The sequence below is a fragment of the Lacerta agilis genome, chromosome 15 (genome assembly GCF_009819535.1).
Source record: "Lacerta agilis isolate rLacAgi1 chromosome 15, rLacAgi1.pri, whole genome shotgun sequence".
NCBI classification, from domain to species: Eukaryota; Metazoa; Chordata; class Lepidosauria; order Squamata; family Lacertidae; genus Lacerta; species Lacerta agilis.
Genome location: NC_046326.1, coordinates 19,048,815 through 19,063,885, shown reverse-complemented (window position 1 = coordinate 19,063,885; position 15,071 = coordinate 19,048,815). Strand labels below are relative to the sequence as shown.

At 43.2% G+C, this 15,071-nt stretch overlaps 1 protein-coding gene across 2 annotated transcripts in view; it reads left to right on the top strand.

Moving 5' to 3' along the window:
* The window catches only part of SIK2 (salt inducible kinase 2), a 77,153-nt gene that overhangs the window by 48,196 nt on the left and 13,886 nt on the right, over positions 1-15,071 (top strand). For both annotated transcript variants that reach the window (XM_033171627.1, XM_033171626.1), the window contains exons 5-9: positions 1,605-1,729; positions 5,178-5,301; positions 9,981-10,201; positions 12,554-12,706; positions 14,393-14,557. In XM_033171627.1, coding sequence (XP_033027518.1) covers positions 1,605-1,729; positions 5,178-5,301; positions 9,981-10,201; positions 12,554-12,706; positions 14,393-14,557 — 788 coding nt within the window. The remainder of the gene's footprint in view (positions 1-1,604; positions 1,730-5,177; positions 5,302-9,980; positions 10,202-12,553; positions 12,707-14,392; positions 14,558-15,071) is intronic.

Sequence of the window (15,071 nt, the reverse complement as noted above, 5' to 3'; positions counted from 1 at the left end):
TACTATGCTAATAGCAAGTGTGCATGAAGTCATGCTGTAGAAATCTTACATTACAAACATTCTGCAAACGTTGTATGTTATACTTTTGACAGTATTTGACTTCGTTTCCACTATCATGCCAGCTTTGCAGGTGACATTAAAATGTACAAGGGCATGAATGGGCTCTTGCATTCGCTCCATTGTGTCCTCTTCACCAAGCTGCTTAATTGTTCACCTCTGCATTTGCTCTTGAGCTGTGAGTTCTGCCCTTTAAGCTGTTCTTACTATGCTGGTTATATTTTAGCTCCTTTTAAGGCTCTCAAGGTCAGGGTAACTTCAGTTGCTTCTTGGGAATGGATCTGCAATGCATATAGGTGGGCTGGTAGTAGTTAACGCAGTTGCAACTTCCTGCTGAGAGTTTTCATCGCCTGGCAGAGACCCCGTGCTGAGCAGAACTTGGAGTACCCAGAGAAGAGTGACAAGAAGGGGGTAGGAAAACAGGAATCCAGACCACCCACATTCTCAGTATCAAGGCTAAAAACTGCTTTCAGATTCCTAACACCATCATCACAGACACCTGTAATTGTTCCAGCCATGTCTTCCAGAACAAAAATATTTTTCATGGGATCAAACAAAATGAGTGACCATGGACAACACTGTTGTGTAAAATTGTACCCTGTTTCTACAATGTCTTTATACCGGTAGCTTTAGGCTAATTGTCTTAGCTGTGTGCTAGTTACACATCTCTGATTGGTATATAAAAATAATTGGGGCTATACGTAGCACCCGCACAGTGAAGTCACAGTACTTAATTGTACTCAGGAGCACCAACAGCACAAGCAGCCTTTAATGGAAACTCATAAACTGAAGGCCTGGAAGAACCAAAAGCTGCTATTGTTCTACAAATGTTCAATGCAGCTCCTAATGTTAGTTCGTAACAGGAAGGGAAGGAGATGTCTTTCCTGTACTACTCTGTGTCTAACCTTTGATGGTGCTTGGTATGAACCAACCTTGGCCCACTGATAAGGCAGAGCAGGGTGAGGTACCCGCCCCAAGCAGTGGAAGCGCAAGAGGCAGTGCCCACCTCTCCTCTGCTACCCGTCCTACCACTTCCAGAGGGCATGAGATCTCATGAGATGCCAGCAAGATCTCAGTGGAAGGCACTGCTGCTGCTGCTGCTGCTGCTTTGTGGGTAAGAGAAGTGTGGCAGCAGGGGCATGTTGCCATTTCGCCTCAAGTGGCAAAACAGGGCACGGTGCACCTGGTATGAAGTTAATATGACTTGCCTTGATGGTGTGGGGCCTGGTTAAAATGCCATGATGGGAGAAGTCTGCTCCTGGATTTTCTTCCTCTGTATTTGAACTGTTTTGCTGGAGCCCAAACTCTTATTGAGGCATTAGAGAAATTCTCTCGAGCTGCTAAGACGTGAGCAAGGATATGGTGTTTTTGTATATCTTTTGGGCTCAAACCAGGGCCCCCACAAACGCAAAGATCTCACAGGGATTTGGGGGCTTAATATACATTAGGTTCCATTTTGTTTTGTTGACCATACCAGATAAATACATTCAGCCTGGACTTAAAAATATAGCTAAATTATCAGTTACCCTTTCTCTCTCTCTCTCCAGATTTTGGATTTGGCAACTTCTACAAAAGTGGTGAGCCTCTGACAACATGGTGTGGAAGCCCCCCATATGCAGCCCCTGAGGTGTTTGAAGGCCAGCAGTACGAGGGTCCACAGCTGGATATATGGGTATCTTAATTGTATTAAATTGAGCATCCCTTTAAAGAAACTGCTAACTGTTAGTTAACATAATAGGAAACAAAATAGGAAATTCTTTCCAGTAGCACCTTAGAGACCAACTGAGTTTGTTCTTGGTATGAGCTTTCGTGTGCATGCACACTTCTTCAGAACTCATTCAGAACTATTTTGTTTCGACTATGGCAGACCAACACTATTTTGTTTCGACTATGGCAGACCAACCTATTTTGTTTCGACTATGGCAGACCAACACGGCTACCCACCTGTTAGTTAACATGTTACATTGCTCTTCCTAGTTGGTAGATAAGTTGGTCTTGCTTTTAAAGACATGTCATAAAGGCCCCAGTATCTTTGAGAATGGGAAGCAAGAGTTCCTTTGAAACTTTTCTTTATTGTATTAGAGGCCAACACAGAAATCTGGTCCTCTCTTACTGAATCTATGCACTTATGTCTATGCTGCAGTTTAGCTTGCTAATTCCTCCTTCTTGGGAGTTCAAACCAAAGTTAAGATTCTAAATTCTCTGTATGGCCAGAGGGATTGTCTGAGTCATTTGCACATGGCTGCTATCCATCCTCTCTTTCAGTTGAGAGGACAAGACAGTTTGCCTTGAACAATTCTGCTGCAGGCAGGTGCCCGTGGCTGAACCAAAAAGTGTGTGTGTGTGTGTTTGCTTCATGCTACTCTAATGGGAAAGGACACATGGGGGTGACAAGAAAATCTTGCAAAGCACATAAAGGAGAGAGGATGTGCTGATCCAGGTTCCTTTATACTTTTTAATGCAGCACCAGGCTTGCTGCTCTCCAGTTTTTTTTGGGGGGGGGGAGTAATTGGGTCTTAGTGTCTCCTGGTATTAGCAATGTTTCTAGAGAATGGTTTTGCTGTCCGTTGTGTTGCCAGAGTTTAGGGGCTAAAACTTTTCAGTGTGAATGTCCTGCAGCATTTACGGCACCAGTTTTCAGTCATGGGATTGAGCCTACAAGTCACTTCAGTGAGGAGAACAGTAACATCAGAAGTTCTGTACTAGGGTTTCCATGCATCCAGAATTTCCTGGTGGAAATCACTTTAATGTCCAGGAAAATCTGAATGTATGGTAACCCAAGCTCAACAACTTTTGTGTCCAGATCTTCATTTTTTGAACTATGGCAACCCTAGTCTATACCTTCAGACTGTTTATGGCAAGCATATTTTGTTATATTTATATTTTTGTTATCATTCGCACTAAGGATGCAGTGAAAATTGCCATATTGGAACTGGCCCTCAGTCTTGGTTTTCTTTGGAAAGGAGGCAGGGTGCAGACATTAGTGCTGCGTTCTGCTCTGTGAAGACACACACATTGTTTAACAAATAAACACATCTCAACAAGAGTTCCCCTTTAATGAGGAAACAGTTACCGCCTCATTGCGCCCGCTGTCCTCTAACTTCCAGATGAACTCGGTACACACCTCAAACACACCCAAGGATTTACAGCACCTAATGCTCTATGAGTATGTGCCAGAACAACAGGAGTTTTGAAAAATATTTGTGGAAGCTATTGACTTTGTTAGGTTGCTAACAAAAATACCTTTCAAAACCAGATGAAAAGCACTGGCTTTACAATGCAAATGTTCTTTTTAAAAATAAATTTGTGCCTCTTACAAAATGGGTCAGTGATTCTCACAATTATGGTGGGATTGGTGCCTTTTCTCCTCCTCCACAAAATCTATAGCGGCAAAAACAGCCCAGAAAAGTGCTCTGCCTAGGCTCCCAAAATTTGCCATTGGGAAACAGATTCTCTCCATTTAAAGGAGAAAAGATAAATCTTTTTTTGTTGTGTCACCCCAGTCTCTGTGTGGCATTAAATTGTTCAGCAGATTTAATGCTACCAAATATTGTGCATACTTTCCAGCAGGCTCAGTCATTATTAGCACATTGCTGCTACTTTGACTTTGTCTCTTCCCTTGTTCTTTCCCCTCCCCGTCTTACATAATAAATCTTAACAGGCTTTGCATAGAATCAGGATCTGAGGCTCTTATCCTGACCTTCACAGGGATTTCTTCTCGTAAGCTTTTGCAAGTTGGGAACTAGGGAGAATCACGCTTTTGTGCTCTGAGCAGAGAGAATTCAAGCAAACTTCAGGGTGGGATTCAGATTTTTTTTTTTTTAAGTAATTTCTATTCAAAATTTTCTTGGTTTACAAAAGTATGTGCATTTTTTAAGGTTGCAAAGTCCTTTCTACAAATCAGTTACATTTGATATGAGACATAAGTGTTGTATACAGTATAGGGTCGGGGCAGAAGAGGGGGGAGAGGAGGGGTGTTTATTAAGAATATTGGTGCATCTGTTGAAGGTAGTTTATATTTTATTGAGTAAAGCTAGCTTGTAGATCCCACACCCCTTATCAGTCTCACTCAGGGTCCTGTCTTGTCTGCAGTTGCAGATATTCTTGTAGGATTTTTATTGGTTTTGATAGAGCACACTTACTGCCTTACACAGGATGTTCTGAGATAGAACTTCTGTCCTTTAAAGTGATGTAAGGAAGGTCCAGGTTCCAGAGGTGCACATTTTCCTGCCCAAATAAAGTTCAGTTGGTTGTTGCCCAACTGAAGGACTTGAAGGCAAATAATAATGATTCCAAATAAAATCACAACTCTGCAATTGAGTACTAGTATCGATAAAATGGAACCCACAGGTGGCTTGATGGAACACAAATGTGCAGACAGTGGGGAAGTCACTACACTAGGCTCTGAGCTGGTTTGCACTTCGGCCATAGTGACTTGGAATGGGTTCCTTCCTCTCTTGTCTGCTTGGTGTCAAAAGCTGTCTCCCTGTTTCCCTAGTAGGCATGCTTGAAGCAAGAGATGCTTCACCAGTCCAGTCCTGGCCAAATTATTTTGATTCCTCAACAAGTCAACATCCCAACTTTTGCAGCCAAGTTATGGAAATGTGTTTCATTGGTACAATGTATGGAAAGGCTTTTTGCAGAATTCTGGAAGATACAAAAACAAAAACAAAATAGTTTGACATGTATAGATGATACATGTGTTTTATCCTTTTCTTAAAGCTACTGTTGATTTTAATATCTGTTGAATGTTTTAAAATATCTCTTAACTATTTACCAATAATTTTTAAAGTTTTTTTTTTAAACCGTGCTTTTCTAAACCACTTAAGAGGTTCTCTTACAATCAAGTGTTAAATAAATCGGATTAAAAATTAGACATGGGCTTCTAAAGGTTAATGGTGTTATTGCTACCAGCAGCTTGTAGGCCTTGCTAGTCTGTGTTATATGTATGGGATAAGTTCTGGATATACCTTGCTTACATATTGAAACATTCAGATGTAGTGAAAAGCCACTGGAAAGAAAACATTAGTATATAAGGGTTTTACCAGCACTTTGTAAAGCAAGGTGCAGTTGTTTGCATGTTTTGAAAGTCAAATCTAAAACTCCTCTTTCTCTTTCAGAGCATGGGTGTAGTTCTGTACGTCTTAGTATGTGGAGCACTGCCTTTTGACGGACCTACACTGCCCATCCTGAGGCAACGTGTTCTGGAAGGGAGGTTCCGGATCCCTTATTTCATGTCTGAAGGTATAATAATAATAATTTATTTATTTATTTATTTATACTCCGCCCATCTGGCTGGGTTTCCCCAGCCACTCTGGGCAGCTTCCAGCAGGATATTAAAAACACAATAGAAGATCAAACATTAAAAACTTCCCTAAACAGTTTTGTGTAAGGCTTTTCGCCTTAATATTTCCTATTGTTTATAATACAGTCATACCTCGTGTTACGTTTGCTTCACGTTGCAGCTTTTCAGGTTACGAACGCAGGAAACCTGGAAATGTTTATTTCTTGGTTCGCCGCCCGCGCAGAAGCGATCTTTGCGCATGCACAGAAGCGCTCTATCGTGCTTCGCGCACACGCAGTAGCAGCATTCTACTTTTGGACTTTCCGGGGTGCAAATGGCACCCCGAAACGGATCACGTTCATAAGTAGAGGTACCACTGTACAGGCAACGACCGATTGATGCACAATTCCATGTGCACACAATGCTGAACCTGAAAGTGACCCGAAAATGTCACTAAAGCATCACTAAAAGGGCGGAACACTTAAGATCAAAGGTTAAGTAAGGATAACATGGAATGAAATTGACTGTAACATGTAAACATGAAGGAAAATTTGGTATAAAACTGATAAGAAAATAAGAATATTAAGGTATAAGATTATAAAAATAAGATAATAATTAAGCAGAAGTAGTAAATATTTCAAGAACCAGAAGGGGAAGTTGAGGGAAGTCATGGGGAGGGTTTTTCTTTTTTTTTTCTTTTATATGGCAAATGTTATATTGTTTTGCCATGCAAAACAAGGATTGCCTGTATTATGCTGGTGATGAAGGTGAAAGAAGTCCTGAAGAAAAATTTCTTTCAGTCCTCTGGCAAAAAAGAGCAGAGATTTAGACTAAAACAGCAAGTTATTTCTAACTTCACAGTTACTATGGGTTAATTTGCCTGAAAACCATCTTTGAGTATACAATAATATACATAATACAGCTGCTTGCACATGGGGGAAGTTGTTATCCAATTGCTTAGTGATGCAGCCATATTAACACATGATAACCTGATGATGCCTAAAAATCAGTATGTAAGACAACACTGTTGGATGGCCGCATCACGAGCTGTAATGTGTGTGTTTAATAGGCTATGAGGATGTTTGTCCCATGATTTCAGCATTGACCAGAGCAGCATCCTAGAGCAGCAGTGCTCTAGCCACTGCTAAGTCTTCTAGGTTGGTATATGATAGCTGCTTGATAGGACATGGAATGCAGCTAGGATGTCGTGATGCAGGGATGAATGGACCTGTCTAACTCACTTCAAAACTACATGCACATCCCTTTATTTGCATGTCCATTGTGTGCTTAATTTTAATCACTTGTAGTCTTTCCAGTGCTGTGGATTTAAAAACAAACAAACAAACAAACACCCTTCTTTGCATGAGAAACTCCTGTTTGCCCTACCAAAGCAATGTGATCAACACCTTGTTATGTTTCCCTTCTGACCTTTCTCCCTCTCCTCACTTCCATGTTTTCCAGTTCTTCTTCGTTTATCTATGCTTCTACTCATCTTGAGCTGAAAAGTGTGGAGGTCACTTCATATTTTGTTTCTGAAAAAAACCAAAATCCACCTCCTATCAGAATCTTTGTTTCAGGCTCTTAGTGTTGGTGTCAAACCATCAAGGGGGATTCCAGATAGGGGATTAATGTTGTCAATAGATTGTTCAGATCTGATTTTTCTGTGTGTGTGTGTGTGTGTGTGTGTGTGTGTGTGTGTGTGTGTGATTAGAAATGTACTGGTATTTCTGTACATTTGTGTACAGATCTTAAATGCTTTTACTCCAAAGGAGGTGTGCAAAAGCCAGCCTCTAGTTGTCATGTTTCATTATGGACAAATTGGATACTTCTGCTTTGTGGGAGGGGATCCGTTGCCATTTGGTGGCTTTAAAAAAAGATTCATATAGACGTCTTGTGCAAGACAGATATGTAGCTATACTGCAATTCTGGCAAAGTGGTCTTGCACATGACTTGGATTAAAAATAGAAAGAAGTCCTGTTGGGGACTGTGATTAGTCTCCAAGGTAATCTTCTACATGCATCGGGACCTTGAAAGAATAGTTGATGAAATTTTGATGTGACTACACATGCAGCTATTAGTGGAAGCAGGCACAGTTGTGTTATTTGGGCTGCTGGAAGCAAAATGGCTAGGTTTTGCTCAAGTGAAGAGCAAAGAGAAATAGGGGTGCAGTGGTAGGAGCCACAGCCAGGAACATCACCATACAAACCAGTCACCCCCTGTCAGAAAAATGCTCAAAGGAGCTTCTATACAAGTGGGTATAATGGGTTGTTTTTACTTAAGAGGAAATCTGGGTTACATGGGGAGTACAAAGGTGACATTTTGATGAGGAAGACATTGTTTAAACAATGCAAAAAGTCTTGAGCAGCCATGATAACACAATAAACTTCCATTTGGGAGCATCCTAGTCCCCTACAAGGGACGTGGGAGGCACTGTGGTGTAAACCACTGAGCCTTGGGCTTGCTGATCAGAAGGTCAGCGGTTTGAATCCCCGTGATGGGGTGAGCTCCCATTGTTCAGTCCCAGCTCCTGCCAACCTAGCAGTTCGAAAGCATATCAAAGTACAAGTAGATAAATAGGGCTGGCGGGAAGGTAAACGGCATTTCCGTGCGCTGCTCTGGTTTCGCCAGAAGCGGCCTAGTCATGCTGGCCACATGACCTGGAAAAACTGTCCGCAGAAGTGGACAGACGCTGGCTCCCTTCGCCAGTAAAGCGAGAGGAGTGTTGCAACCCCAGAGTCGTTTGCGACTGGACTTAACTGTCAGGGGTCCTTTACCTTTACCTTTAGTCCGCTACATGATCTGCTCGTTCTACAACCTCCACAATGTCAGTGTTAACTTTGCTATATATTAGTGTACTGTGAACACAGAAATAAAATCTTAGTGCAGTAACAGCCCTTTTGGATGTGTAGGTGTAGACATGGCATTGTCAGGTATCCAAGGGATATAACTGGACAACCTAAAGACACAGCCACTGCTTAAATGCTTAGCAGCTGGTGTTGTAGGACTCCCCAAGTAGGCGGCCTTCTGTCGTTTCTGACCATGCAGTTAGTTAATTAAGCACAGCTTCACCAGCCCTCCACTGTCACTCAGAAATCCTGGGAAGCAGTAAATGTCAGGCTTAACTATGTGGCCAAGACCTAGGTCAGTGCCAGTCCTTGTGCCAAGTGAACAGACAGCTTCCATGTCGTTCCCAGTCATCCGAATTCATCATTAAACGTGGGGTGGTTGATAGGTTGGGTGGCAAAAAATATGAGCGAGATAAAGCAGAACATCAGATGTCATATAACAATGAGATGCCTTGTGGAAAACAACGTATATGGTATTTGACTTCCTCTGAAGGATTAGGCTTGCAGTTTGGGAATGCCCTGGTTCCAATGTTGCTCCTTGGATGCACAGGTGACTGCAATGTCCAGGAGTGCTTTTTCTCAGCTGTGGCTGCAGTGCGAGCTGTGAAAAGGCAGAACTTGCCATAGTGATGCATGTCTTTGCTCACCTGATTAGATTAGCGGAACATGCTCTACGTGGGGAGCATGTTGGACATTTGAAGGATGCTCAGAAACTACAGCTGGCACAAAATGCAATCGCCATTCTAGTGTTCATTTTTTAAAGATCATATTACACTGGTCTTAGGTAAATTGTACAGCCTTCTAATTTGTTTCCAGGCCTAGTTCAAGATACTAGTGGTTAGGTATAAAGCTCTTAACAGGACCAGGACCAGGATATCTGAAGGACCGCCTCTTTTCCTTATGTACCTCTCCATTCGTTGAGCTCATCTTCCGATACTCTGTCGAATGTCCTGCTACCAAAAAGAGATTCAGTATTCAGTTGGTGGGATTGCAGCACAGGACTTTTTCTATTGCAACCACCCCAATTATGGAATCGCTTCCTTCAGGAGATCAAAGTGGCCCCATCCCTGGACTTCAGACAATTGACAGAGACATACAGCTTGGTTTTTAATTGGAGACTGTAGGTTTTCCTTCTACTCAACTTGGTTTTTAATACTCTTGTTTTTAATTCTGCTATTGTTTCAACTGGTTTGTGGGTATTTCATTTTCTTTTTAACTGCCTTGGTGGCCTGCAGTACAAAAATGTTTAAAATAAAATATTGCGGTACGATGCCATGATGGTGCTCCTTTCCACAATTTCCATAACAGCTGGGCAGGGGGGCAATGATTTCTTGCAACTGTAGTAGGCACTGCAACAAGCAAGCCAGAACTGCAAGAACGCATACTTGGAATGGGGAACTTTAAAAAAAAAATACAGTTGGTTTTTTTGTTCTGAAACTTCATTGGTTAATGCAAATGTAGTCCTTTTGTGCACTCCAGTTGGTCCCATGGGTATGAAGAATTACTATTATTCCTTTTATTGTGCCTGCAGTTAGAAATAATTGTGCTGTTTCCCCTAATTGCTCAACTGTAGAAGAAATGGGTTTTGTTCTTCATACAAATTAAAGACCTCTTTCAATATTATTTTTATTTTTAGCAGTAGTATTTGGCATCTGAATTAAGCAGTTTCCCATTGCTAATAATCACGCAACTCACATTGACACAGGCTAACAATGCAGATAGGGTACCCTCTTAACTAGATCCCATACTAGCTGTACCAGTCTGAACTTTTCACCCCTTCTCTGTCCATGTAGAGTGTGAGCATCTTATCCGGAGGATGCTGGTTCTGGATCCATCCAAGAGGCTGACAATTGCTCAGATCAAAGAGCACAAGTGGATGCTGGTAGAGGTTCCTGTTCAGAGACCTGTTCTCTATCCCCAAGGACAAGAGAATGAGCCATCAATTGGAGAATACAATGAACAAGTTCTGCGGCTGATGCACAGCTTGGGAATAGACCAACAAAAAACCATTGAGGTAACACAGTCTTTTGTTGTTCGGGTGGAAGCTCATTTACAGTCCCTACTTTACAGGTGTGTCTGGTATCTTCCAAGTTTTTCACCTTTGCTGGAGCTATTGTGGGAAGGTCAAACTAGTAACATAATGGTACAAGAGACTAAATGACCCTAATGCCTTTGGGAAAACCTCTCCTCATTCCAGAGGGGAGGAGTTGCAGGCGGGGGCCGTTTCCCACGCTGGCAGGGGGGCGTGTTCAGCCCCCTGCCTTGTCCCCTCCTTCCTGCCGCGCCAAGCCCCATAGCCAGCCAATAGGGCTGGCTGGGGGGCGGTGTCTGGATTCGAACAGCCAGGGAAGCGCCATTTCTACCCATTGCATTGGAATATTCAATAGGTGATGTAATACGTGTTGTGTGTTGGAGGTCAGGTTGTGCCCATCACCTACCTCCTAGGGGTATCCCTTTAAAGGGATCCGGCGGTCGTGGATCCTGTCCGATGCCCTGCTAGTGGCTAGGGCCATGGCATGACCCCCGGTGACGTCAGGGGGATGCTTCCAGTTGAATTTGCATCAACAAGGTCCTCCCACTGGTTGTTAATCCTCTTGTCCAATGCCTAAGCCAATACCACTCACACGCCATAACCAATAAAGTTGTGGCCTTACTTTGCCCATTAACCTAAAATATTGTGTCCGTGTGTTTTATTTACCCCACGCGGGTGGCGGGCCATCGACCCGTGTGTTTTATTTACCCCACGCGGGTGGCGGGCCATCGACCCGCAAATCAATTTGCAGGGTAGAGGGAGTGAAGAGTGGGAAACCACCTGGTGGAGTTTAATAGGTATATTCTAGCATGCACATCTCAAACCATCATGAAAGGGACACTTTGCCAGTAATTCCCACAGCTGATTTTGCCAAGGTACACTTGGCTTTGATTGTACTGTGGAATATTGTAGCCCCTTCTGTTTTTTAAAGAGAGAAATTTAATTAATATTTTTCTGGAGATAATGTTTTATTTTCTTAAACTTTCACTGCCAAGCCTTCCTGTCTTTTATAGCCTAGAGCAGTGTTTTTCAACCACTGTTCCGCGGCACACTAGTGTGCCGCGAGATGTTGCCTGGTGTGCCGTGGGAAAAATTGAAAAATTACTTTATATATAGTCAATATAGGCACAGAGTTAATTTTTTAACATTTTCTAATGGTGGTGTGCCTCGTGATTTTTTTCATGAAACAAGTGTGCCTTTGCCCAAAAAAGGTTGAAAAACACTGGCCTAGAGTGGTGAAAATGTTCACATCTGCCTATTCTTCATTATATATTTACAGGGCAAGTTTTGGAAAATTTGAGGATAACTAGGGGAGCAAAACAGGAAACGGACCTCACTTTGCTTTAAGCTTCTAAAATGTGAGATCTGACAAAGTAAAAAAAAAAACCCTTAGAAAAGCAGCCAGTTGTCTTTATTTTTGGTGTCTCAGCTAGGATTCCAAATCAAGCCTCTTACCAGAAATAAATGCTGAAAAGCTCCCTGAGGAGTCTGTGTGATCACTTCCTTCAAAATGGTTGATATTTTTAGCCAGTGTGGAGTCTGCAGTATTAATGCTTCCTGCCAGAAAGTTGGCAGGAGGGAGGGCAGGGGGGCAATGAAGCCTTGAGCCTCTTTCCTCAGGGCTCCATTTCCCATTGTGGCTCAAAATGTGGAATAGCCTAGTTTAGGGAACCTGTGGCCCTCCAAATGTTGTTGGAGTTCAGCTCCCATCAAGCAGGGCCAGTGGTCAAGGGCAATGGGAACTGGAGTCCAGCAATATCTGGAGGGCCACAATGTTCTCCATCCCTGGGCTAGGTGGTACTGTTTTGTGTTTGTTTTTTTAAGGATTAATAAACGGACGCAGAGATGCACATTGCTGACAGTTCATTTGTGCAACTGACACTTTTGTAAAACTGCACTAAAGCCAATATGGGGCCCCAGGGCCCCATTAGCATTGTCATTTTGGGCTGGGAACAGAATTTGGAGCTAGAAGGGATTAAAATGTGTCTTGTTCTGCCACCCAGCTGCCCAAATGGCACTGTAGGATGTTCTTATGGAAAACATATTTATGCAGTCCCATCGAAGAGCTGAGCAACACACAGCAGGCATCTCCCCTCCCTCCTTCGCCAGCTTATCTCAACTAGGTGAAAACTCCCTCGCAGTCCCAAACATGCAGCCCAGTTAGACTCTAGGGAAAGAAAAAGAGAGACTCGCACTCCTCCCAAGGAAATGTTGTTCAGCGGAACACCGCACCTCTCTGTACGCACATAGCTGTGGCAGTCTCTTACACACTGGAGAAAGGTGAAACATATTATTCATCCTGATTTAACCTTTGGGTGCCTGTTCTCTTCTCAGTCCTTGCAGGACAAGAGCTACAACCACTTTGCTGCTATCTATTACTTGCTCATAGAGAGGCTCAAGTCACACCGCAGTAGCTTCCCCGTGGAGCAGCGACTCGATTCCCGCCAGCGACGACCGAGCACCATCGCTGAGCAAACAGTCGCCAAGGTAACTCCCTGTTCTAGGCACAGTTGTTACCACACAAGCCACTCAGTGTTCAGCCACAGAGCTCTTCTTCCTACCCAGACAGAAACACACCCCCACCAGCGACCTGTATTTTTAGACCTGGAACCTAGTTGAATATATGAAGGGCCTGCATATCATGGAAGCCTGCTATGACTGTGGTTCTTTTTTAAGAAGGGTGTGAAGTCAATCACCACCGTCCAGTTCTAGAAAGTGGTTCAGTTTGCTGCAGCAATAGGAAAATCAGTAAGAGGGGGACCTAGGCAGTTATTTTCCTTGGTGATTTTGCCTGAAGCTGATCAGATGCACCAAAATTTGAGCAAAGGCAAGAAAGTGTTGTGTATCATTCCTCTGTAATAAGCACTGGTATTTTGGCTAAGAGCACAAACCAGAAAGTCTCCCATTCAAATCTTGCCTATGCTGTGAACTCACTGACCTTAGACTGGCCAATATCTCTCTCAGCCTCACCCAACCAACCTTCTCCATAATCTGCAATATGGGAATGGCAGTGCTGTCCGTCCATACAGGATCATTCTAAGCATGACTGTGATGTATGTGAATCTGAGCACGTCGTATTCATTTGGCGTTATTTAGCTTTCCCCATGCCAATGCTCAGCTTTGGGCAGGTGTTGTGATTCTCCTGACGGGCAAGTCACAGGCAATGTTAGATCTTGAAGCCACAGGCCAAGCACTGGCCCACATTAACATGCTCACGAACCAGCTGGTGGTCTGGAAAGCAGTCAAGCCGTTAAATTGCTTTCAGAACTCATTGGTAAAACAAGTTGACTGCATGGCACTGCAGAACTTTTACCACGATGTTCCTACAGGCTCTGCCTTGGCTTCAGAAGCCCTGATAAGATTGCAGCTGAATGTCACTCAGACATTTAAGGAGCAAAACATTGAGTGGCATCAGAGCTTCTTTCACTCATTCACACACACAAATATGCTATTTTGAAGTTTGTCCTTTGTAGAATATGATAAATGGCAGTAGTTTGAAGTTGCTGACAGATCCCCAAACATTCTCTTATTTTGCAAACTCCCATGTTTTGTTTTGTGTTTAAATGTATAGAAACCAAGTATGTTGTGCTTAGCATTGGCAGTTTGAGATGTTTAATGTACACTGATGGTTAATGTTGTGGATGTGGTAATCCCCTTACTGGCAGCCATCTCACAGCCTCTTGCTCTTCATTTAATCAGCATGACGCCAGTAAAGTGAGCATTAAACCAGCACATGCTTAAAATAATAGTGAGGGCACAATCTAGCTTTTAGCCCTTGGAAAAGCCCTCATTCTTCCTTATGGCCTCCTCACAGTCCCACAAGTGTGACTAGGCATGCACAGTCTGAAGTGCAGAACCTTCTGTAGCTCTAGGCAGAGCATGAAGGTCTTGCTAAAAACATTCTGGCCCTAAAACGGAGGACCAGCACATCCCTTCTTTTTTTCTTCTCTGAGAAACGTTTGGTGTGAGCAGTTCAGTCTTGTGTATTGGTCATTCTCCTTTCCCCACCTATGTTAGGCTTGTTTTGCCTCACAGGTTGAGATCCCACCACTTCTATTATTCTCAGGGGGTTGTTGTTGTGCTCCATCCCATGTCCATTGCTTCCTGGTTTCATTTCTGTTTTCTTTGTATGCCTTCTAACAAACTGTTCTTTATTTCTCTTACTCTTTGTAGGCCCAGGCTTCCGTAGCTCCCATCAACCTGCGCCCCCAGAATGTCAGGCTGCTAAGGTCTCCTGGCCTCCCACCAACTTCCACTGCTGAAGCTTTCTCTTTTCCCCCTTCCGCCTGCCAGGCAGAATCAGCTTTCATGGAGGAAGAGAGAATCGACACACCAAAGGTAAGCTCTGCAATTCTCACATGCCATATTTAAGTCTCCTAGAATTTTGGAATTGTCTGCGATCAGTGCTTGGAGGAGGAGTTGGATTCACAGCTGAGCCCGGGTAATGCTGAAGCAACTGAGCTAAGCATTAAGGAGCTTAATAGTGAGCTGTTTGTTAGCACAGCGAGCGTCTACAAAAGACTGAGAGGTTTATATCGGGGGTGGGGAACCTTTTTCAGCCCAAGGGCCAAATCCCCTTGTGGGCATCCTTCAAGGACCATGTGCCAGTGAGGCCCATCACCTGAGGCCTTTCATTGTGTGCCTCCTCCACGACAGGTCCCAAGGATGGAAACACAAAAATGGGCCTTTTCTGCAGCCCTGATCGTGGTGGATGCAGAGAAAGCATTTGATAATGTTTCGTGGGTATTCATGCAAAAAAACTTTGGAAATGATGAGTTTGGGCAAGAAAATACGTAGTGATATAAAAGTGATTTATAATTCCCAAAAGGCCAGACTAATTATAAATGGTGAA